Source organism: Gasterosteus aculeatus, chromosome 17 (genome assembly GCF_964276395.1).
Source record: "Gasterosteus aculeatus chromosome 17, fGasAcu3.hap1.1, whole genome shotgun sequence".
NCBI classification, from domain to species: domain Eukaryota; kingdom Metazoa; phylum Chordata; class Actinopteri; order Perciformes; family Gasterosteidae; genus Gasterosteus; species Gasterosteus aculeatus.
Genome location: NC_135705.1, coordinates 3,155,266 through 3,180,976, shown reverse-complemented (window position 1 = coordinate 3,180,976; position 25,711 = coordinate 3,155,266). Strand labels below are relative to the sequence as shown.

Below are 25,711 nucleotides of genomic sequence, written 5' to 3'. Positions count from 1 at the left end.
GGAGGGGAGTAGGCGGGGAAACGAATGCGCAGGCACGTCCCGCTCCCAGAGATAAGCTGTGGGCCCAAAATCATCATCCAAGGAAAAAAAGAAAAAGAAAATGAAGACTCCATTCAATTTTAAACCACTGAGGAGCTCAGTCTCGTGGACTACAACCTTATATTTGTCATTTCTGATATTCGTTTTCTGCCCCCCCCCCCCCCCTCCTAATAAATAATAAATGAATAACTTCCCGGGTGCTTTTCAATATCTGACGCTGTTGCAAAACAAAGATAACACGAGAGCAGCGCGGCGGCTTCCTGCAGGACGGATCTCCAGAAATAATTGACACGGGGAACAGAGCCGGACGGGCTCCGGCTGACAAGTTCAGTCATTCGCGGCTGCAGTTTCAGGTGGAAACTTTCCGGGCGGGGGGAGGGGCTTTGAGCGACGAGGTATTCATCCTCCCTGAGGACCAATCACGCTCGCCGATGGAGGGGCAGAGCGCTATTAATCATTAAAACACACATCGGCAGAGCAGGATTTTGATTTCCTTTTACAGAAAAGTCTTGTCAGCAGCACCCGGAGTCCGTCGGATGTTCTGCACCCGCGCAGTTCCAGACACATGTGTGCGCAGATGTGGTTAATTACGTGGCGCTTTGGACAATTAGCGGACCAGGCTCACGGTCCACCTCTGCGCATTAATCACAGGGAATTACACAGAGGACGGCGCGCGGCACAGAGGTCCAATTAACCTTTCAGACCTCCTCCCCCCCCCCTCTGAATGTGGCGGACAGCCTGGTTATTCGGCGAAGGCCCGACACTCTCTCGGGTCACCGGGGGGGTAGAGAGCGAGACAGGGAGGGAGAGAGAAGGAGAAGCACCGGGTGCCACACTCCCTCCGCCTTCCCAAAATGTCCCTCGCCCCTGGACCGGTCCACCGCCCCCCCCCCCCCTTTGGGAATCGCCGAGCAGTCTGGGAAATCAAGGCCAAGCTTTTGCGTATCGACCTCGAAGCGATCCGCCGCGTATCTCCAGCTCGCCGGTAATCGGACCCCCCCCCGTCGGTTCGGGCGGACTGAGTCATTTATGTTCTGCTCCTTGCAGACATGCAGTCGGAGAAGAAAAAAAAAAGGCCTCGGGACGCTCGATCGTTACTTTAAGCCAATTTGGATGTGACACGTGGCCCCCCCGCCACCTCTGGTGCGGATCCGAGCTGATGTCCGATGTAGCTTTAAGATAGATGAGTGACTTTAATCTCTAACAGGCATCACCTCGCCGCCCTACGGAGCAAAACGCTAATCCAGCGAGCCGGCTCTGAGGCTTAAGCACATGTGGGCGTTTCCCCTTTTAAAACCACTGTGTTTACACAGTCAGGCTGCCATGTTAACGTTTACCTTTGGTATCACAATCGCATGCTTCTCATGCGACCGCTGGTAGTTTAACGCTGCGGCGCTGCACTTCGTCAGAGAAGGAATGCGCCGTCAGACCCGAGATGTAATCCGAGGGTTTCAAATTAGCACTCTGTGTTCCCGCGGCCCATAAATTGCTTTTTTTTTTCCCCCCCTCCTCACATGCAGTGGGCCCTTTTCTAGCTGCACGTATGATTTACAGCCTCCCCGAGGAGAAGAGATTCTTCCCTCTTCCTCCCCGCCAGACGGAGAAATGAAGGGTGGCAGAGACGAGCTCCCCGGGCCGGCCCGGGATGGTGCTCGCGGTGTTGATGCTGATGTTTCAGGATTGATTTGTCTGCATCAACCGCCCCCCCCCCACACACACACACACACACACACACAAACAAAGAATCAGGCATGCGGCCCTAACACGCTGCCCTCTTGTTTCCAACTGCCCAGTGGCCCCTGTGAGAAACAGCGGTCACATGACCTGGCGAGTCATTGCATTCTGGGGTTGTATCCTCACCCCTCGCCCCCCCCCCCCCCGCTTTGTGGTCACCCTGCCCCCCCCCCCCCCCCCCCTCGGGGCCCACAGATCCCTCTTCTCTTCACACACACACACATGCTAAACCACTACCAATGCCTCGCTTGTTGCACCAACAAACACATTCATAGTTTCAACACGCAGCACTAACACCCCCCCCCCCCCCCCACACACACACACACACTCACACCTACATGTGTACACTTGAGTATCCACACTCCTCCGCGGGGCCACCCATGTGCACAACAGGCACGACCGGCCATAAAACACGACCTCCGGGGGGCTCGTAGATGCCGAAAAGAACACGGCCCTCTGTCATCCACACTGGGGGCTTTTTTCTCTCGGGGGGGTCGAAGCATGATTTTAGCCTTTTAAACCTCCGTCCCAACACATTAAAAGGCCTCACACAGACACTCGCACACACGCAGCCCTTTCTTTCATCCCCCGTCATGGCCAAAAAGCTCCATCGGGTCACGTAACCCAACACGGGCTCCTAAAGCCGCCTCCTTCCTGTAGAGCCGCACGTGTGGGGATGCGAGGATTCTTTGATTTGATCCAATCAGAGACAAGTATCATTCCATCGGTCCTCAACACTCCGAGGAATGTAGTGTCAAGTACGCCATGTTGGCAGCTGCTATTTTTAAGTGTGCGACCCGCGTGTGTGTGTGTGTGTGTGTACGTATATAATCTACGAGTTTGTCAAGTGGACGGACTGAGCAGCAGCTTCCTCTCAATCGGAAAAAAAACGCTTTAAAGTCTTTTTACTCTGGTGCATTATTGATTACCCCCCCCCCCCCCCCCCACGCACCATGTACAGGGGCTTTAAGTTCATTCTACACGGACGCCTTTTCAGGATTGTGTCCCTTGAAAGATGTGAAGATGCTTCTCTTCTCGCTCCCTTTTTGTGTCGCAGCTTAATTTTCATCATTTGGCCGGAAGAAAAGAAAACGGAACCGTGTGAATCTTTTTCTAACTTGCCTATTTTGCGCCCCCCCTCACCCTCCTCCCCCCATCTCCCCCCCCCTTCACTCTTGTTGCCGCTCGGCTGGAATTCCTCGCGGATCACTGCCCGGACCCTCTTTATTCCCATTCTGTGCCTCCTCTGACACCTGGCCGTGCCCCCCTCCCTCCCTCCCTCCCTCCCTCCCTCCCGACCCCCCAGTCCTCTCTCCCCCCTCTCCCCCGCTCACCCCCCTCCAGCCCCTCATTAATCGCTCCTGATATTGATGGGAGCTGAATGCTGGCGAATGAGTGCCTGTGAAGCCGCCTCGCGCACCCGCGTCTCACCCGGCTTGATTAGCATGCCGAGCGCGCCCCCCCCCCGTCCCCCGCGTCCCCCCCGTCCCCCCCCGTGAATCAGCCCCTCTGTGCCTCCACTCGGCGGAACGAGCTGTCTGTCTGTCTGTTTATCTATCATTTTTTGGTTCCCTGTCGGTCCGCGCTCCTTCTTTCGGGTCCCCGGGACGGGAGCGTTTCACTTTTGTCCCGCGGGGTCCCTCTGGGCCACCTGTTGCCGCCTTTCAAATCGAGGGGCTTTTGTGAGCCTCCTTTTTTGTCAGAAAGTTGTCCAACCGAAAAGACACGGACGCGCGCACAGACACACAGACACACACAGACACACACACACACACACAGCAATTAAGACTCCCATCGAGATCCGCAAAGTAATTGTCTATTTAGGCCCCGAAACACACTTTAGAGGGCAGTTTCAACAAAAATATTTCTGTTCCACAACTTTTATGCTCATGCATTGACAACAACCACCGAGTAGTTAATATGAGTTCCTCCACAAACGATCTCTCCACTTTAACTCATGTGTTTTTTGGAAAATGGCATTTTGGGGCGAAATAAGGCCTCTTCTGTCATTTGACTTTCTAAGTTGAAGCTGTTTTAAGGACATGTCCTATGTGAGCCCGAGCAGCACATTCAGAGATGCTGGAGCATATTTCAACTTGACACGTATTTATTGAATGCGTGACACCGTCTGGTTATCTGCACATTCACTCACAACTTTCAGCGTCGGGAAAGAAGATAAGAGAGTTGTGAAGTGAAGCCGTTAGATGAAGCTGAACTTTCTGAATGTGTACTTTCCATATTTATGCGATTAAACAGTAATCTGTGCTACTAGACGAGGCTAGGTTTGCTTAGAAACAAAGATAAGAAAAGTTAATCATTTCTTTTTCTACGAGATGAGATTTGAATTTTTAACGGCTGCAATGCAACAAAGGGGCCGTTGTCTGGACAGGAAATCAAACCTGCGCGGTGAGACGGAGCTCAGCGGGTTTATCTCCCCCACCGATAACCAGCTTCCTCCTGCCCTGCCCTGCAGGGCATCGCAACCTGCTGAGTCATCTCCTATTGTTAATGACATGATGTTTCATCACACCCTGCTGACCGGTTGCCATAGCAACGAGCGGTTGCCCCGCCACGTCGCCACGTCTTGCCGAGTCGGGAGACTTCCGGGGCAAATCACTCAGACGGATTTAAATATACCCCCCCCCCCACCACCCTGACGCCCGCCTGTCAAAGGTGCTAAAAGATGCCTCTCTTTTGTCCCCCCCCCCCCCCCCCCGCTGGAATGAAACCATAAAGCGCTTCGTCTTTGATCGGCGTGACGGGTAAACGGCGGTGACGGGAGTCAGAGCCGGGCCTGAGCAGACGCCGAAAACACTTCTGGCTTTGAGCTGCTCAGAGAGAGATAAGGGAAACAAAGTGCCCTGTCGGGCTAAGTGGCTTTAATGGCTGCAAAGCAAACAGACGCAGGAGGGCTGCTCGCTTCAGAGCAACGAAGGACTTGGCATTCCACAGAGAACCGCCGAGCATCTCTGCACTAAACTCCAGCCAGGCGCTGTTTGTTTACCTCGCAGGTCCTAACGCAAACATTTATCCCAGTTTCCGGGTTTACCGTCGCTCCACACCTTCCCGTCCGACACACGATGCGCCTGATTTTGGCCGCACCCCGATGCAAAAGACACGAACGGGTTTGAATTTTTTTTCCGTTCCGGTCGCTTGCTTGTTTTTTTTTAAGCGGTGTGAGGGATCTTAGTTTAGTGTGAACTGGCCCGGCGCCTTCTCACCTGTGTGGAATCACAAGGCCAAACAGTGTGGCCGACAAAGTCCTCCGTTCTTCTTTTCCACTTCAACAATACTTCCTCACACCAAAGTACGCATTGAAATCACATAAATGCAGCAGAGATGACGTGTTTCTATCCGGATTTGATTTTTATCACTTTAGGAAATAAGTTCTGGGGCAAACACATGTTTCAATTAGCCACCGGCCTTTACGACACGTGAAAGCTTTACCGTTCGTGAGTGTTGTAATTGTAGACCAAACAACTTTTTTCAGGCATCCGACCAACAAAACATATAAAAAAACAATCATTAACTTGAGGGAAAGTGCAAAAATGCTAATTCATGTCTGTGTTTTGGGAGTCGTACCTGCACGTTTATTGAGCTCTATTGTTCCCAGAGCCCAGAACACGTCTGTTTAATATGGATTTGTTATTGCACGGCACTTTCTCAAAGACGCAGGGAACAGTTTAGCTGCGGTGCCCCATCCATAAAATATTGACGAGTCCGCTTGTAAAAGCGTTATGATTTAGTAAAACGAGGACGGCGGCCGTGATTTAAAAAGGTCCATCAAGTGTTCCGTTGTGCTTTTGTTTGTCCTCTCGGTAATTAAAGCTGTGGTGACTTTAATGAAATAGCTGACGACCTCATTTTGTCCCTGAAGAGTTTTAAGTTTCCCTGAAAATACACTTAAAAACCGCTCAGCCGATTTTCTCGCCGCAGCGCAGTGAGGACCGACGCGGGGCGTAGAAACGAGTCCCCCCCCCCCATCTCACATAAACAGGCGGCTTTGTTTAACCCTCCTCCATCTTATTCTCCCCCCCCCCCACTCGATTGCCGTCTCCCACTCATTCAGCTGAAACCATTAGCCGCCGGTTTGCGCCGCGCTGGGTGTCCGATGTCTACGCGAGCTGGACGGAGACGAGGGCCTCGCGGCGCCTTTTTAAAGGATTAGCCGAGCCGCTTCCCATCGTGACGGAAGAGGACGTTGATTGTACTGTCGGCGATATTTGGGTTAGTCGGGCCGAGGGCCCGTCTGCCGGGTCGGAGGCCTTAATGGTCCCAGCGGTGCAGCACTGCCTTCCACGGCCTCCCGTTCTCCCGTTTTACAGACCCTCACCTCCCCCCCGCATAACTCTCAAATCCACAGAGAGCAGCTCGCTCAGGGGCCCGGAATCCACCGACGCTCCTACGGGTTGGGGGGGGGGGTGGGGGGACACTGGCCTGAATGTGGAAAAAGAGCAGAAGGATGAAACGCCGGAGACGTGAGAGATGAATTAGCAGAAGACGAGGCCAGACACGGCGTCTGTAGTGTTCCGCTAAGTGAGAATAAATCACCACTCGTCTCTCGCCATTCCTCCATGACTGAAAACGCACATCACCGTGGCCATTAATACACGTTACGACAGCCCGACATCCAGCCTCCCTCCTTACGTAGTAATACCGTATCGTCCGGAACGGCGCTATTTTATGGCAAGTCGCTGCGCCGCGTTAAGTACCCCCCCCACACCTCCCCCCCCCACCTCAGCTTTTTGCAACGCGCGCGCCTGATTTACGGCGACCTTTGCCTCCATTTTGATTCTGCGCCGAACATCAAGCGACGAGTGAGAAGCCGTGTTTGCTGAGTATGTCACGTTGTTGATTAACTAGCCAGAGGTGGGAGGTGGACGGGCGCGCGCGCGCGTGTGTGTGTGTGTGTGTGTGTGTGTGTCTGTGTGTGTGTGTGTGTCTGTGTGTGTGTGTGTGTGTGTGTGTGTGGGGGGGGGGGGGGATATCAGGCCAGACAGAGGGGGGGAGAGGAAGTGGGGGAGGGAGGGAGGGAACGGATCGAATGAATTTGGCAGATCGGCGGTAATCGACTGGCAACGGCCCCGACTCTCCCAGCGTGACCCCTCCCCCACCCCCCCCGGTGACGTGCTCCTGCGCGCCAGCGACGCTCTCCAGCTTCCTCGCCGTGACCCCGCAGGCAGGAAGTGGAGCACCTGGAAAGCGGAACGCACAACTACTCATTAGTGGCTCACGAGCAGCGCGGTTGAATTACTCAGGGATGGCGGGTTCCCGGCTCCGAGTCGACCCGCCGGGTGTCTCTTCCTTTGTGCAATCGAGAGTTGCGTCGCGGCAGAGGACACACATGTGGACTTTATTTCCATTTTCTATCTATTTAAATCAAAATGAAAGAACATAAGAGTATTTTTCCATAATCTGTCGAGTATGGAATATGTTGCAGGTAACACACACACACACACACACACACACACACTCACGGCGGTTCATTCAGCAGCATGAAGGACATGAGGAAACCTGACGTTTTACCGCAGGTTATAAAAGGGTTTTTTCTGTCTCCTCGCTGAGTCATTCTCAGAGCTCCGTTTTGGGCGGTTTGCGTCATTGTGTCTTTTTTAATCAAAGCAATGAGACAAACACCGTTTGCAAGGAAAAGCTCCTTATTTATTTAGGTTTTGTGAAAGATTTACAGCTGCGGATGAGTCACATTTATCATTCAACGCGAGGAAGTCGGAGGACCTTTTTAACTCTCTTTCCCCTCAGCACTTGACCCAGAAACTAAATCGGAGGCAGGAAAAAAAAAAGTGTTTTTGAGACAGATTTGTTTGATATACGAGGAGATGTAAAACTAATTTGTCGAGCACACGCTGCAGTCTTGAGTTGCATTAGCAGCAGCGGGTGTTGGTAAAACAGGCCTGATGGGTCTCAAACAGAGCAACGCAATGTTGACGCCTTACATGCAGCTAAACATACAAGTCTGGTTCAAATTGAGTAACATTTAATGGATGGAGCCCGTTTATCATCAACAATCAACAAAAAGGATTGAGACGGGAAGAGAATGTTTTTCTCTAAATCAACATCATAATGGAAGTGCAGCTATCGATTTTCTATAAGGAAAATATCCCCCGTTGTTGTTGTTTAGTTGCCCCGTTGGACGCTTTGGTTCACCGGTCCTGTCGGGACATTGCGGGCCGTCGTAAACGTCTCTGAGGAGCCGGACGCTCGCAGGTCACCGGTTCAGCCTTATCGGCCAGCTCCAACCCCGACGAGCAGACGGGGCCTCCGCACAGGAATTTACAGCGGCGTTTTAAAAGGGGCGTCGGAGACGATGAAAGGCTTCTTTAAAGAAAAAGGCCGGGGACGTAGAAACGGCGGTAAACTAGATCAGGTCGACAGACTTGAGCGACTGCTTCTCACATCGTGCCCGTCTGACCTGGTGGCCCCCTCCTCCTGGATTAACCCAGAGCTGGCGTAATTGGGGGGGCGGGGGGGGGGGGCGTCTCCTCTTGATAGAGGCGGATCCTGGTGGTCCTGCAGCTCCGTTATTCACCGCTATCCCTAATCAAGAAACAGAGAGAGGGAGACTGAGAATCAGATGGACGATGAAGGCGGGGCGGGGTGGGGGGGGGGGGGGGCGTCTCCTCCCACACGTGAAGACGAGGGTCCGCACGTCCGTGAAATAAAGGATTGCTCCGTGATCTCGCTGTGTCTATTTTTTTTAATCATCCACTTTGAGCGTAATGGCTGGTGGGAGGCCCCGCGATGATTACTTCCATCAAGTGAATTAGCAGCGGTATCTGAAGAGCTGTCACTCTGATGAACAGTGATTTGCACCCCCCCCCCCCCCCCCCTCCCTCCCTTCCTCCCCCCACCTAGTCGAACTTTGCTGCAGGTATTTAGTAGATCAGTGTTCATGCAGCACTTACATTGATTGGACAGACGGGTGAATGTCATTTATGTGGGGTTTTTTTTTTAAACTCGTGCCCTTTTACTCGGCTGCTGCTTATAAAAAACGAGGGGACCCACTTTTACTGAATTTTTCCGCTGCAGAATTTCAAATAACTGATCTGCTGAACAGGTCTCGGTGGGTTGGCGGCGATTCGGGAAATATGGAAAAATCCTCCTGGCCCGCGTTATTAGCCCGGGTTTCTTCTCACGCGGCTTACGATTGGCCAGGTGACCGTCGCCGCTCGCAATTTATTGCGTACATCCACGTCTGTCTTCCATGAAATACGGTGTCACTCAGAAATAACTACATTTTAAATGGCGAAGCGGCACTAATGATCCACCTACAGGTGCCGCTGATGGCAAAAACACACGGCGGTGGAAGTAAGGCAGCCGTCTGCTCTCTGATGATTGGCGTGACAATGGGGCGTAATCACAGGCGAGACAAGACAGTGACAGCCGCTGGAAAACGGTTCGCAGACGTCCATTTAGTGGTGTTTTTAAAAAAAAAAAAATGGAAAGAATGGACGGCTAACTTGTATTTTACAGCAGCGGAGTATAGCGTTTTATTTCAAACAAGACAAAAAGAATAATACGTGCCTTCAGAACTGGAGCGGAGACGGGAAGAGTTATAAAACCCTCAAAGTGCACGCGGACGCTGACCGAACCAGACGTTAACAACTTTAAGTCAATGCGGTGTGTTTGGGATCAAGTAACCTCGTCTGGTGTAGAAAATGGGATCCTTTTTTTTTTACAGGGCGATGTCACTGAAATGAACAACTCATAAATATCATCGTTAAAAAAAAAAAAAAGGGAAGATGTTTCTGGAGAAAAAGAAGTAGAGTGTTTTTCCAGAGGCAGCGCAAACTCCGGAAAGACGCTCGTAGGTGAACTCTGGAATCCCACCAGCATCCCTCTGGTTTGTCTCAGAAGGAATCCAATGGAGCCTCCTTCGCCATACGTATTCTTTTTTTGGGGGGGGGGTTTCTTTCATTTGTTTGTGGCTTCCACCTCTTCAGCCTCGCTGACAAGTTAAGTTTCGCTGACTGATGACACAGCTCGGCTGCGTCGGGCCCTCTGCCGTCCCCCCCACCCACTCCGGGAACGCCGCGCTGCATCATTCTGTCAACAGCTGGTGCCGTGAGAGTGCACCACTTTACTTAGTTTGTGTGTGTGTTTGTGTGTGTGTGTGTGTGTGTGTGTGCGTGGCCACCATATGTCACATCGCACCGTCCTCCGCCAAAATCAGCTACCCGGCTTCCTACCTCATCTTTCCTAGACGTGGAAAAACACACCGGCCCTGATGAGGCGGGGGCAGACTTTGCAGCCCGGAACACCCACGTCACCACCACCCCCCCCCCCCAAAAAAACTCTGGGGCCGTACCTCGTCAGGACCCAGATAATACCCCCCCCCATTCATCTCCCTGACAGGGTGATGTCTCCCCAATGGGCCCTGGGCCCTCGGATTCTTTCTTTCAGGGGGCAGAAGAAGGGGAAGAAAAGAAGCAGCCCTGCTTGCCGGGTTCTGGGCCTCACGGTCCACAAAGCCCCCCCCCCGTTTCACTGCAGCAGCTGGATTAGGGGTTCTCCAAACACACAGCGATGGGGCGTCACGGGACAGCGCTGGGAGCTCCGCTCTCCCTCTAATGGGCCCAGCTCGCGCTGACGGACAAGTTGAGCCGAGTTTCTCCGAAGCCTCGAAACGAAACAGATTGTTATTCATTCCCGGGCCGGGCCATACAGTAGCCCTGTCCGTCATTAGAGCGATGAATCATTTCTCCCGGACCCTCCGAGGGGATATCGTTGCCTTGCTCCTTAATCTGGGCCGATTTCCGCGCCGGGGTCCACTGCACAGGGTTCTGTTATTCAGCAGCTCGCTCGTGTTACTCTGCGGACCGCAATCTTCCCCCGGATTGGCGCTCAAATGTGTCGGTTTTCAGGTGGTGGGTGAGAGGCGAGTAAATGCACGTGCGCCCTTCAGCAGCGCTTAAAGCTCAACTCTACCCCGCACGGGAGACCGTGGTGGGCGCCATGTGGAGTTTGTGTGGATGGTATATTTATATATATATATATATATATATATTTTTTATTACAGAAGTCATGCATGCAAGCTGCTTCGCGCTGTTCTGGAGGTCAATTGCTTCCTCAAATCACCCTCATTGAACCGCCAGCTAGTTTGCTAGAAGATGCGCTGTGTTCTCGTTGTTTACGGTTTGAGGTGCCGTGCCGACCTCTACGGCGATGCAATAAGTTGCAGAGCAATTTGTTGAATTGGATTCTTCATGCCGGGGGGGGGGTCAAGGAGAAATACCTCATTTAGGCAATTTAAAAATACAAAGAAGCTCCATGGAATTAGGTAGCAGCGATGCGCCTAGAGTTTGGAAGTCTGAGGGAAAAGACGTCTGAACTGGACGTGTTGCTGTGGGGGTTCGTCACGGTAGTAGAGAAGCTCTCCACCCAAAGCTCAGGATTCAGGACTCATACGTCTTCACTCGCCCACACCCTGATTTTCGAGTCCAGTCACCTACGTAAAACCGACTGAATAAGCAATAAGCGAGCGGGCCGTGAATGTATGAATACATCAGCAGGTCAAGTAGAGAGGCTGTCATTTATTCATCCGACAACACACGGGGCTTGAAGATAACCGCCGGGTCCTTTTTACTCTCCGCTCCCTCTGAGTGGGGAAAAAAAAAAAAAAATTCTCGTCTTTTGTTTCTCCTCCCGACTAAAAATTCCGCCGCATTGTTCAGGAGCCGCGAGTCGCTCACAGAGAAGAAGAGGAGTGTTGTCGCCTCTCAGGCCACTTCAGAAGGCCGCTCGCTGGAGAGCAGCTCTCCCTCTCGGCGTTAAACTCTCGCTTTAGTCTCGGGAAGTGTTGGAGGAAGCACTCACTGCCTAGTGGGCTTCCCTGACACTCCGACGCCTCATTGCATATTCATGGCGCCCCCCCTCTCTCCTCTCCCCCCCGTCCGCCTCCACAGTCAAGGGTATCCCGTTCAAAAAAAGAAAACAGCTTTAATTATTATTCACTGGAATGTTCACCAAACCCAAACAAGATGTACGAAAGCGTGCACATGTTTGATTGTTTGTGTGTGTGTGTGGGGAAGTATTGCGCGGAGGCCATTTTCCCACGAGCTCTAGCTGTCACACATCGCTCGACCTACTAGAGCTGCTTTTGAACAGGGAGGTTTGACATTAGATTGTCTGTCGAAAAGGAAGAAACTGATCAGCAGTAACAAGGTTGTCTTTGAAAGCGCTGATGGGGCAAATTTGAGAGAGAGCGAGAGAGAGAATGCAATGCTATGCTCGGATTGAGCACTCAATAAAAACAATATGATTTCCGCCCTGTTTTACATATTGCATTTTCAATAACGAGTGCTAAAATGAATTGTTCTTATAAAAAAGGTTTCGGGTCCTCTAAATACCCCAAAAACTATTTGTAGGCCAATTGCTTCAATTATTCTCTATCCGGCGAACGTTTGAATGTTTGAGAAGTTGCGTGGGCGCCGCACTAAAAATAAAACCCCACACGCACTCACACACTCCGGAGCGGAAAACCCACCAGAAAAGAAGTGCAGCTGCCAACGCGTAAGCGTTCAAAGTGATGTTCACACAACTGAACTGCTCTCTCAATACCGTTCAAAGACACGCAACCAACACAACCTCTTCTCTCAGGCTTCCACAGACGCATTTTAAACCGTTTTTTTTTTACTTATTCGGCCAGTAAAAAAAAACGTTGGGGACTTCATCATTGAGCTAAGAAACACAGTCTTCTGTAAAGGTTTAAAACGCCACGTGGTTTGAACCTCGCTGGCTCGTGCACGGAGCGACGACATCTGTTCCTCTACACCAAGTCGCCGGGCGTTGTCTGTGGGACAGCGTGGACAGAGTGTCCCTACAGATCACAGCCCGACCCACGAGGGGGAAAAACTATTAAAAAAACGCCACCACCATTCACACACACACACACACACACACACACACACACACACACACACACACACACACACTTGGGATTCGGGCTCCCTTCCTCCCTCTGATTAATAGCCAATCGGGCCTCGTGACTGTGAACGAGCAGGCGGCCGGCGGCGGCGCGGTTAATGAATCAGTGCGCCCGCCCGGGCTGATGTGCAGACAGCAGGAAGGAAGTAAAGCGATCCGTCTTTCAGGGCGCGGGTACTGCTGATAGCGTGGGGGGGTGGGGGGGGGGCAGAGCATGACAATGAGGGAGGGGGGGAGGCGGGGTGTAGGAGAGAGAGGTGACGCAGGGTCGCAGAGGAGTAAAGACAGAGAGAAACCAACGTAAAAAGGGTGGGCGTCTCCGGTTCAAGTCCCAGGTGAGAGTCACCGTGCCCCCCCCCCCCCCCCCCCCCCCCAAACGCTCAGAGGGAGGGTCATTATTCTCACCCTACGCTAATTATCGTTATCATTATGGGGGAATAATTAGCATTTCACTGCCTAACACCCGTGCAGGCTCCTCGCCTCTGAGTCACACACACAAGGTTATCAATAGCCGCTGAATTACAGCCTCATCCGACTAATTATACGATTGGGGCTCTGCGATAAGCGATGGAGGACGCGGGACGCAGCTCTGTGCTCCTCGCCGGGACGAGGAAAGTCAGCGGAAGGGCCCTGAAATAAACCGATGCGCGTGGAGCCTGTTAATTAAACGCCGCGGCTTTTGCCGAAATATGTAAAATCGGAGGAAGTCTCCAAAATATCCTCGGTGCCGCCACACGATGTCATCGGCCTTTGAGACGCTTGTAGGATCCGGCCTCCACGAGCGCCGACTCGCTGTTCATGCCACGATGCTAATGAAGAGCCACAAGCAGAGGCCGCTTCCCCCCCCCCCATGACCTGCTCGCCGTGACTGATGCTAAGCTTAGGAGCCGTGTTTGTGGAGGGTGGGGCGGTGGCGGGGGGGGGGGGGGGGGGGGTTCTAAATCCCTCCGTGGCATTTCAGAGTTGCAGCTGACGCCTCGGACCCGATGAGTGCTCCTCTCCATCTGCTGCACTTCAGCGCCGGAGCAACAAGGCTGACCCCGGGGTCTGATCGGGCGGGAGGGGGGGGGCTAGAGACGAGGTCGGGGCTGGAGAATAGGGGGGAGGTTGTCGGGGGAAGGGGGCAGCGGGGACGGGTCAGGAAGCGCCTGACGGACGTTTCGGGGTCGGACCGGGCGGGAATGTGTGCCAGGGAGGATCTGGTCGTGACAGACAGGAGGCACATTCTCTTTGACCCCAATTACCAGAGGTGTTCCTTTCCACCGGCTAATCCGCCGTACAGGGTGCCCCCCCCCCCCCCCGCCCCCAAACCCACTCCCCGCCCGCCTCTGCGCCGCGGAGATTTGCTCTTCCAGCGTGTTTACCCTACGAGCCATACGGATGATGGCATAGTTCTGAAAGTCACACATGGATTGAGTCTCGTGGGTCTTTTATCCAAATAATCATTTGGGTTTATAGAATTTTAGCACCCCTTAGCAATAGAAAGTTATCCCCCCTGCTTAAATATTTATTTCCAACATGTTTTTTTTGCTGTATTACAACATGACGAAACCTCAGACACAATGTTAACACCCACACTATTGATGTTCATCGCTCAAATGGTTTCCATCAAAATGTTCTCGTTGTTGCGAGATTACCTGACCACCATTTCTCCTCGCTCTCCCCCCCCCTCCCACAGAGACACTCATGGACTCCACCACGGCCACGGCGGAGCTCGGCTGGACGGTCTACCCGGTGTCAGGCTCCAGCGACAACAGCGTGAGTGACAGGTTCTCCGCCGCCACCTGCTCCGGATATCGCCGATTTTTAATTGAATAACGCTATAATTGCGAGTCATTTCAGAACTTTTTTTGTTACTGCGACGGGGGCGAGGTCTCTTTTGTTAGACGTTTAAAGGGCAGCTAATGTGTAAATGTGCTCAGTCCCCCATGATAACTTTATTTCTGCTGGTAGCCGGTGGTTTGGTTTTCTCACTCTAATGTTAAAGGTCAGCTCATGAGCCGGCCTGGTCCCCGGGGGGAGGGAGCTCAATTATTCTGCTCCCCCCCCAAAAAAAGCAAAGTGGGAAAATCCAACAGCGGAGTCAGATGTTATCCAAACATGAAGAAGAAAGCCTTTTTAATTACTAATACCTGCTCTCCCAGCGTATTGCTTTACTTCTCTTCAAATGTATTCTGTCATTTCTCCAAAAAGGATCCACATTTCTCGCCCTCAAACGCAGCAATAAAGAAGAAGCTGACGCGCGCGTTACGCGGGCCGCTGTCTGCGTTTCGATGCACAGTATTTCCACGCGGCGGGCCAGGGCGTCGGTTCCTGCTCGCCGCACGCCTCGCCGCGGCCAACTTTAAAACCGGGCCCAGAACCGGCGCCTCTGCCTCCTTCCCTTCTTTCCCCGCCGCAAGACTTCCTCGAGTGAGCCCAAAAGAGAGAGAGAGAGAGAGAAAAATGTTGTAGGGTTATTTGCTGGTGCAATTTGAAAAGCCGCTGGCCGATTTTATTCAATTATTTATGCTTCTGTGGTCAGTATCAAAGATGGGTTGAATTATGCTCCATCACGCTGGGTCCCGCTTGGCGTTCAAAAACTGGCACGGGTGCGGAGCTGCGCTCCCGACGGTCCAATGATACAACTTCAAAGTTGTTCTGTAGTAATTTAGCACAACTCCATCTCCCCCGACCTGAGGGCACGTTGTCTCCTCCCTGCTAATTCCTCCAATCGATACCGACGCAGAAAGGACCAGGCTTCGCTTTCCTCTCGCCAGCTCCGGATCCAATTTGCACAGAGAGGAAGTTGAGCTCGCGCGCGCACGCCGGCTCCAAACGCACGGCCTACGTCGCGTCTTTCTTTCATCTCGGCAAAAGGTCGAAACTCGGCAAAACATTCACTCAAACCATATTTCACCGTCGGCTCTCGGTGCTGTGTGGAAGCTGCAGACCAAAATAAAACTTTAGAGCTGGCCAAAAGAAAAATGCCCGCTCTGGTGCAAAGAGAAGAGAAATGAAGGTCTGGACGTCGGAACTGACGGCCTCTTAAGGAACCATCTTCGTTGCATGTGGTGCGCTGCCGAAGTCTGCGGTAGTTTACTCCTCCGGATCAAGTGTGTCCACATTTAGTTTGAACGAAAGGCCTTTTCTTATTTGCTGCTTTCACTTCAAGATCACTCCACGCTCACGATACGCATGTACACATGCCTCGCCGCCGGCGGGGGCAGGGGGGGGGGTAGGAGGGGGCGTTGTTTTAGTCCAGAGGGCAACAGGTGTGGGTACAGAGCTCAGCGAGTTATTGTCTTACACACACGTTACGTGTGGATTGGTGGGGGCTTAGGCGCTTGGATCGGTAACATCCAGCAGAGACGAGCTTTCACTACTCTGTATTGCTTCGTGAAATATACCCTAAAGTGACACGCGATACTCTGAGGCGCACTGGACGTGCAGAGACGTGGCAGCGTGATATTAAGTCAGAGCTGTTATGGCTTCTGGTGTTATGACACTGTATTGTTTTAACGTGTATTTTAATATTAAACAGGCTGGTCGAGCTGCGCGGTCACAACGAAAGATGCCGGAGATCATTTCAGCTGCAATAAGACTCCATAATAAAGCTACAGCACCGTTATTTCTTTGAATCTAGTTTGTTAAATAAAAAGCTTAATTAGAGTAACTGGACAATATGTTGAGCCCTGCTCAAAAGGGGATACTTTCCCTCTCAGGCCTCCCCAATTAATTTATTCTGTTGTCTGTCTATTGTTGTTCGGTTTCATTTGCTAAAGTCTGTGATGCCGACGGGTTACTCTTGGGTGACTTTTCACCACACGGTCAAACAACTTTATTTACTCCATTGCCATTGTCTCCAAAACTGTATTTAAACTATACAACAAATAGTGAAAATGTATCGGTCACTTTTTAATTCAAAAAACCCGAAGAAAATGGTGGACAGATGCTCAAAGGGTTTTCTAGTGCCAGCCAGGCAAAATGGAACCCCCCCCAAAGCACCAGCCACTTAGGGCCAATTCCAATTATACCCCTTACGCCTTCACTTTCCCCTTCCCCTCCGTTTTGCGCGTTCTCGTGAAGGGGAAGGGTCGTCCCAATTCTCTTTTGGTTGGAGGGGTAGGGGGTAGGGGTAGGGGGTAGGGGTAGTGGGTAAGGGGTAGGGGTAGAGGGAAGGGCCAGGTTGCCCTTCAAACGAAGATTTTTCAGGACCACACCCCAAACGAAGGGGGTACGAGCTACAGATGCAAAATGGCTGCCCAAACAAAAAAGGAGACCCATAAATGCATAAAAGTATTATTGGCATTAAAGAGTATTTTAACGACGACGCAACTGCAATGGCTCCTGATGAAGACGGCATCTTGGAAGTTTGTGATAAACATCGGCGCATCTTCTGTGACGTAGGCGCCTAGGGTCGACGTAAAATGACGTGTAACGGAGGTAGGGGTGTTCCATTTCTTAGGGCTTTATTTTCACCCCTACGCCTTGCCAGTCTGTTTCAAGGGCCAAGGGGTAGGGGAAGGGTTAGGGCTAGGCGAAGGGGCATAAAATAGAACTGGAATTCAGCCATAAGCGTCTGTAGATCCAGTGGTGCGGCCGTCCTCGTCTCTGCTCCTTCCTTTTAATCTCGCACAATGACAGACAGCCTCCGTGTTCCTGAGCCAGACCAGCAAGACGTCTTCTTTATTCCTGATAGCGCCGACGTGCCCATAGGAGATTTACCAAACCAGAAATCGGAGCCGGGGGGAGGGGGGGGGGGTGTTTGGAAACTTTCCCGACTGAACATGCCTCTCTCCGCCCACACAGAACCAGTTCAGTCGAAAGGGCATTTTAGATGATTTAAGCGAGTGAACGGCTCTTATACAAGTTAGCGTTCTGGTTTTAGACGCCCCTCCTGGAAGAATCCATTGGACAAGACGGACGCCACATGCAATCTGCTCCTCTCGCATCAGCCCATGCAAAGTCCCCGACAATTCACTCTGTGACACGGCGCTAATGTACGGCAGGCCCGGCGGAGCGGGGTTAAGTGGTCGCCGTTGTCCTTTCAAGTGGAGCCGAGGGACGGCGTGAACATCAGGTCGGAAGCTCCTGACCCAAAGGACCCTCGGTGGAGGAAGAGACTCACGGAGCCCCGGTGTTACTCGGGGACACAGTGTGCAGCACAAAAAAGAAACCAAACACATATTCCGTTGCTTGTAACTCGCTGCGAATTGTCTTTCAAGTCTTTGGGAATGCGATTGTTTACACGTAGACGACCGACGGCGAGCCGCGTGCTCATTGGTCACGCAGCCTTCCTCGTCCTCTACAAGTCGTTTGTTGAACACGTTTCTTTGTGTTGGACTCGCCGGGACTTAAAGCGGCCGCTAATGTGCAACGTTGACTTTGACTCACAACTGAACGATATAATCCATATGGAACTTTGTGGAGTGGAGGGGGGGGTATCGAGCTGTTCCTCGTTTCGCATGTTGTGCATTAGTAGTGGACAGTGGTAATCGGAGCTGGCTGCAGACAGACAGTTCTGCTTTAGACTGTAAGTGTGTGTGTGTGTGTGTGTTGGAGTCCCTCCTCTCCGCGAAGCCCGGTCTCCTGCAGGATCCGGCTCCCATGGCCTCCCTCTCCCCCTCGCGTAGTAATTGAATGCAGAGACTGGGTGTCATTTGTCCTCTGTCCCTCTGGGGAAGGCACTCTCGCTCTTGACAGATTTCCCACAACTGCAAATGGGGGCGATTGTGCCGCCGGGGCTTTTCCACTGGCTCCCACTGCCCTGCTTTTGTGTGAATAATTCATTTGCCTGTGTCAGTGACGGAGCGGCGATACGCGGCGCGAGCTCCGGGTCTCGGAGTCTCGTCCGGGTTAACCGGAACTCCGCAATGAGACGGTGGGATAAATACACACTTCACGTCCTGTCCAAACAATGGAATGTTGGTCCTGGCTGGACCCGGCGTTCTTCTTACCTGCAATCGTAGCTTCAACTGTGAGGCGTGTTTTTAACGCCAATGCAACGCAAACAACCCGGACCCCCCCCCCCCCGTCCCGTGAGCGGGTGGAATACATCAGCAAGTACTTCAGAATGGAGCGCGGTGTGTGTATAGTACACACGTCTGGTGGAGAATCTTGGCACCCACCGCTGAAAGTCACTGCGAGCAACCGCGGAGCCGCTCGGTCGGGAATACCGAGTCTGAAAACCCGACGCGCAACAGCCAAACATTTGATGCTTTTAACAGCTTTCAACTCGACGTTTGAAGCTCGCTAAACGGCTAACGGGCAAAGCGCCACGTCTGGATGCCAACGCCACGGACCCTTAAGTCTGCTGTCCTCTGGAGTTTTTATTTACGAAAAAATATAAACAGAATTGAAGGAATTTGGAAAAACCGTCAGTGAAGAGTGGGATTGTGGTCAACTTGTTTCCGCCAACAGACCCCGTTGATCGTCTGCCCGTTGACTTCTCCTGCTCCTTTCGCCGCGTAAACCAATTTGTATTAAGACGTCGGTTGGACGGACGAGATGTTAATGTAAACAGCCGAGTGCAGAGTAGCTCCTGCATCGTGTGCGCTGACAGCGGAGATTGGTGGGTGGCTTCTACAAAAGCGGTCCAAGAAGGACTACACTTATTCCTGCGTTTGGCCCGTCCAACCAGGCGAAAATCTATCTTCGGTGAAAGGGGCCCCGGCTCCGGAGCTAACCCGGGTCTATAATTCCGGTTTGACAGAGCGTTAAGACTCTGGGCCTCACAGATAGAGCGGAGGCCACCGCTGTCACGGAGACGTATGGATCGCAGGTCAGCTGAACTCCGTCTCCCTCGCTCCCTCACGGGGCGGCAGAGCAGATATCGATCGTGGAGCTCATTCTCAGTGAGCGCCACTGAACTGGAGCACCTCGCATTACTGTGCGGGGGGGGGGGGGCAGCTGACGTACGGCCGCCTCCGCTGGACGTTCTCCAACCAACCCGATCTATGGTTGTTATTTCCTTCAGACCAGATCGGCAACATCGGCCATAATGGAGTGAATCCGATATGTACTTACAGCATTAAATATCACGTGCAGGTGAAAGCCAGCAGGTAAAACCACACAACTTATTGGACCCAGAATTATTGGAGCCCAAGGAGAGCAATTAAAACGTCAAACAATGTCTTTTCGTTCGGAGCCAGTCGCGCGTTCTGTTTCACATCATTGGTTTCTCCTCTTTTGTTTATCATAAGAGTACGTTTCTGTGTTTCTCAGAGGAATGAGGCACATTCAGTGTACCGTGAAAACACATTTGTTGTTATTTACTTCCAGGTCTCGCAATGTTCCCAAATGCAAATTAGCTTTTGGCAATATTTGGAGTGCCTGTGGTTATTAAGAAAGTCCCTGTGATCATTCTGGCATTAAACCTCTATTTATTTTATGTTACGGTACGCCGCTATTCAAAGCACTCGGCCCCGTGGCCGTTGATTTCCACACACAGAGAACAAAAAAAAAAAAGTTTTTGTTTCAGCTCATCGCCTCCAACTAAATCCATCTCGACATCCACCGCCGGGGGTTACCTCCACCTTCTGTTCTTAAAACCCATGACCAGCGCTTTGCAGCGCTCTGAGTGAAGAGCCGGGGTCAAAGAGCTGTGAAAATGAAGACGTTTCTTCTAACTTCGCCCTCCGCGCTTGATCGTTAGGCTCTTGTTATGCCCCATTTGCTTCCCTCCACTGGCCGTGATGAAAGCGGGGCAAAGGGGCCGTGACAGGACAAAAAGGGGCCCTCCATCAAAACACATTTTGTTTGGGGGCTTTTAAAAAAAAAAATCCTGGATCAACCCCCCTCCTCCCTCTCCAACATCACCGCCAACACTTTCCCCTGCAGTTTTTCCCCTGTCCAAATCCCTCATTAGCAGCAACCCCCACCTGTCTCCGAATTCATTTTATTAAACTGCGATCGTCCGACCCCTCGGTAGGAGCGGGCAACCCGCTCTTGTTTAATTGGCCCGCAGCCTCCCCTCTGCTCCCTCAACAAGTGGGAAGGTCAATGGCTGCTCATGACCTGCGATGATGATGATGTCTGCCGGTACTGGGCCAACAGGCCGACTCCCCCTCAAACCGCACCACCGCTTTGCACAGTCATCTGTGCATTTATTTGCATCATTCTAAAGCGACTTGACGGTGAAATCAGAGAAAAATACTCAACAGCGGTTTGGCCATCTTTAAGTGGCAATTGTAATTGTTTCGCTGCACATCCGTCTCGTCGGTTTGGGTTTGAATTGTCGAGTTTGGGTCGAGCCGAGCGTCACACCAGCAGTGATTAATTGGGACAAGGGAATTAAGGGGCATAGCTGTTCTAATTAGTCAGAAAGTGTTTGATAGAATGTCGGTCTGTAATAAGAAGGGTGACTTTCTTCTCCCGACCCGTCAAAATCCTCTCTAAGTGGGCACTAATTTGAGAAATTATATCAACGGTGAAGTGAAGAGTGAAGGGTGGGGGGGGGGGTGGTGGAGTTGTGGAGGCAGCAGACGGTGCAGCTGATGCAAAGTGCCTCTTGGGGGTTGAGAACACGTTTCCTTTCTTCTCATCTCGGGCCGAGATGCCGAGGTCAAGGTCACGACCTGCTCGGCGGTTGGAGCGCATGGTGTTTAAAGCTGGTTTGATCCGTGGCCAAGGGGCAGGGAAACCACGGCGGCTGCAGTCGGAGCGAGGACCCACACGGCGGCGTGCACTGCGTCCACTTTGAAGCTGTGTAGAATGCTCAGAAAAATCCGCAGTGAAATTTGCCCCTGGATTGTTCTTTTGTGCCGTATGATTACCCGTGTAATACGGTTATTTAGTACAACTTTGATTGTTTAAAATTCATGTCATGTTTCCTCAGCGCTTCACTGCGGTGAAAGGAGCTTTTGTCACCAACCCGCAGCAGTGTGTGCAAGGAATGCGTCCTATTAAGACGCGAGAAAAAAGTGAAAGTTGGACGCGAAGACCAGAAACCCGCTCTGTTCTGTGACTCATTGTCCCTTTTCTCTCAAAGCAATACAAGATGTGAATGTTTTCCTCAGTGAGCGGACGCACAGGAGAGGGTAAACGCCAAATCCTCTACGAAGCAGAGGTTACATATTTAACATCCCAAAATGAGATGAACCAACCCTGCGGGTTGGAAAAGTGGAGCCAATGCAGCGGCTTCTTTCTAATGACCACCAGGCTGCAAAAAGAAGGCTGGTTGTGTATAAGTCTACGAGAAGATGAATCCGCTTCTCATTTCATTAATCACTGAAGTAAACGCGCCTCGATGATCTCAATCGCTAGTTCTAAGTCTTCAAATAACTATCATAGCAGCTGCACATTTGAGATCTGATTCATTCTACGAGTCTTAAGGTCTTAAGTGACTTCATAATGCCAGCCTGCTTCCTGTGTGAGTTACCGATCAGAGGAATACACGGTAAAACGTTGCTCACGGATAAAACATGCACCTCTTGTCATTTCACACATGATCACCCAGATCGTCAACCCTAATGTGTTATATATATCACTAAAATAGACCAATGTTCTGACTATGGTGAATATGTAAAATGACTTTATTTACGTGGCTGAAGAGAGAAAATGATAAAATACAATAACCTCAAGAAATGGAAGGAAAGGCTGGTTATCATTTGTTCCCTTAGACTAATTCCTCCATGTAAATTGGTTTATTGGAGTCTTGCAATCCATTTAATCAAAACGTTGCTTGAGCAGTTTACTCCCAGTAATCAAGTATTATAAAGTATGCAAGAAGACAATTGTTGTTATTGCTGAAAGAATTGATGTCAGCGGGGGATTTATAGCAGTTTATATTAATAGAAAACAAACCATTTACTGTTTTACAGATGAATGACAATTAATTGTCTGAATCGGGTTCACTCTGTGCCACAATTACCTGTCTAGTTAAAAAAAATACAATTATAATTCTTTATAGTTTGTCAAGTGCTAACTTCCTGTTTGTGTCCATCCGCAGTGGGAGGAGGTGAGCGGGTACGATGAAAACATGAACACCATCCGGACGTACCAGGTGTGCAACGTTTTCGACAACAACCAGAACAACTGGGTGCGGACAAAGTACATCCGGCGCCGCGGCGCCCAGCGCATCCACGTGGAAATGAAGTTCTCGGTGAGGGACTGCAGCAGCATCCCCAACGTGCCGGGCTCCTGTAAAGAGACGTTCAACCTCTACTACTACGAGTCCGACTCCGACGCGGCCACCAGGACCTCGCCGGCCTGGATGGAGAACCCCTGGATCAAAGTGGACACCATCGCGGCGGACGAGAGCTTCTCCCAGGTGGACCTCGGCGGCCGAGTGATGAAGATCAACACCGAGGTGCGCAGCTTCGGCCCCGTGTCGCGGAACGGCTTCTACCTGGCCTTCCAGGACTACGGCGGCTGCATGTCGCTGATCGCCGTGCGCGTCTTCTACCGGAAGTGCCCCCGCATCATCACCAACGGCGCCTTGTTCCAGGAGACGCTCTCGGGAGCGGAGAGCACCTCCCTGGTGGCCGCCAGGGGCGTCTGCATCCCCAACGCGGAGGAGGTGGACGTGCCCATCAAGCTGTACTGCAACGGGGACGGAGAGTGGATGGTGCCCATCGGACGCTGCATGTGCAAGGCCGGCAACGAGGCGGTGGAGAACGGGACCGTCTGTCGAGGTACGCTCCGCTTTTAGGATCAGATTAATCCAAACGCTCCACCAAACAATCAGCGTGTAGGCTGCTCCTCGCAGTAAGCTCTGCGTCACTCGATCCCATTCAGCAGGTCGCGACCCCTGCTCACAATGCAACGGTATTTACATTCTGCGCATGATTTAACTTCAACCATTCCATAAAAAGAATCTCACAGAAATGCACAGCCGAATTGATATCTCTCTATACATATAATTTTTTTTAAATTTAATATATATATATATATATATATATATATATATATATATATCCAGACATCTTAATTTCATCTCCAAACATGCAGCTGCCTTTTGAAGTAGCGATTGCACATCGTTCAGTTCCTGTGCCATATGGGTGGGAGTTGCTCCAAATCGGTTGCACATCACAAAGGGACCCAATATATTTATTTAATTTCTCTCTTTCCTAGTAGCACATCTGCAATTTTGCTGCAATGTTTTCACATCGAAAGTCTTTCGCTTTGCAGCCCAGCATGCTTTGGTCGGTAAAGGGTCGGCGTGGAGAGCGAATTGGCCGAAGCGTTAGCGGTTGCTGGTAATTTACCTTTTTACCGGTATCAAATTAGCGTCAGCGCTGGCTCCTGGTGAAACCTTCCCCTCGCACATGCTCACATCTCACGCTGCTCATTGGACTGCGGACGGGGATCTCCGCAGGGAAAAGTGTAGGCCGGGAATAACCGCCGGCTACTCCGGAGCCCCAGATCTATAGCATCGTACCCCCAGAAGGCTTATCCTTTTGTCAGATGGATATCTTTATAGCTCACTTCTGGTTTGCAGGTCAAGTGTGTGGGAGGCTTTGTGTTGATGCCAAGTGACCGATAGGGGCGGTGGGAGCGCAGGAGAGAGATCCGTAACAAAATGGCTTGTTAAGTTGTTTATCTTTAGCGACACATTTCCCCCGCCCTCAGTTCCCAACTCATAAACTGTTTGGCGGAGACTCGTGGCTCTAGTTATTCAAGAAAATAAGGTGCATCTATTTTCAACATAAAATGTCCATGCTGATCCTTTGTGTGCAGAATGCCTCCTCCCACCCAGAAGGACAAAGAGGACCTTTTTCTAAATTGCCATCATTTTTCTATGGATTGGAATCCCTCAAAGGCAAATCAATTTGGCTTTTCAAAAACAACAATGTGCCCGGCGCTTTACCTGTGCCATGCGCCACCCCGCCGCCTGGCAGGTGGCATTTCGGTCAACGCGCTCGATCCCTCGACGAGCGGAGCGTGCCGCCTGCAGACTGGAGCCGTGCTGCTGCAGCCCGGCACAACAAACCAGCCACCTGCGCCTCACGCCGCCTCCCTCGCGTGCGCCTGTAATTACAACACCCCCCCCCTGCCCGCCCAGTGTCTGTGTGCTGGATGGAGAAGCGCGATGGGTGCTGCTTCCAAAACACCGCCGGGCCCGTTCGATGGCGACTAATGAGGACACGCTGAGGACCGGCTCCTCCTGATGGAACACAGGCCAATGAGGAGGCGTGTGGCGGCGGCTCTGCCCTGCCGAGCATCCTCAGATCGGCCTGCGTCCGTTTTTTCCCCGTGTGTAATTTCCTTTTTGAGCAGAATATGGAATGTCTCACCTTCTATTTCTGACCGCCGTCGGGTTTCTGTCTCACCGCTGTACACTGGCTTTGCTCTATTCCCGCCCCCAAGTCCCAGAGCCGAGGCATGTCGGTGGACACGGAGCTCCTCACGTGACAACGGCGACTGAATATTAAAGTTTGATGAAAAGAATGCATTATTCGAGAGAGCGGCTGTGTATCTGTGGCTCCATACAATCGTTATGAGCAGAAGTGTGCGTTTTACCCAGAAGGATAATAAAACCATTAGAGTTTAGGAGGGTATTATTTTACGGTATTTTACCTTTCCTTCTGACGGAAGCCTGTCAGTCGGTCCGCTCTCCAGCCGCCTTCCCAAACACTGAAAGGCGATACCGGTTAGCCACCGCCTTTCAACCGCCAGCAGTCGGGTAATGAATTGATCTGTGAAAGATGCGCCTCGGCCCGCTCATTTTGCGGGGTGATGAATTGATTTGTGAGAGGCGCCCTCGGAGGGTTTGCAGAATATCCTCTTTCATAGGCGGATTATGGAGCCACAGAGACGGCATAAAGCAGCCGAGATGAAAGAGCGCATTTGTACCGTGATATTAAGGACCAAACCGATGCTTTGTTCCGAGCTCCCCGCAAACTCAACGTGTAATTACGCATGTAACAATTAAATCCTTGGCAGTGATTCCGGCGAATAATTATGCTGTCGTGAAATCCGTCACAATATTGACAGCAGAAAACCGGGCGTTTACATGAATTTTCGGAGGCCTTCTTTCCGCTCTCCGATTGTCTCACAAGTAGGATTTAGT

The 25,711-nt window shown here is 51.6% G+C and overlaps 1 protein-coding gene across 5 annotated transcripts in view; it reads left to right on the top strand.

Annotated features, from left to right (window-relative positions):
* Positions 1-25,711, top strand: part of ephb2b (eph receptor B2b) — a 95,326-nt gene that overhangs the window by 21,632 nt on the left and 47,983 nt on the right. For all 5 annotated transcript variants that reach the window (XM_078092810.1, XM_078092808.1, XM_078092807.1 and 2 more), the window contains exons 2-3: positions 14,396-14,475; positions 22,649-23,333. In XM_078092810.1, coding sequence (XP_077948936.1) covers positions 14,396-14,475; positions 22,649-23,333 — 765 coding nt within the window. The remainder of the gene's footprint in view (positions 1-14,395; positions 14,476-22,648; positions 23,334-25,711) is intronic.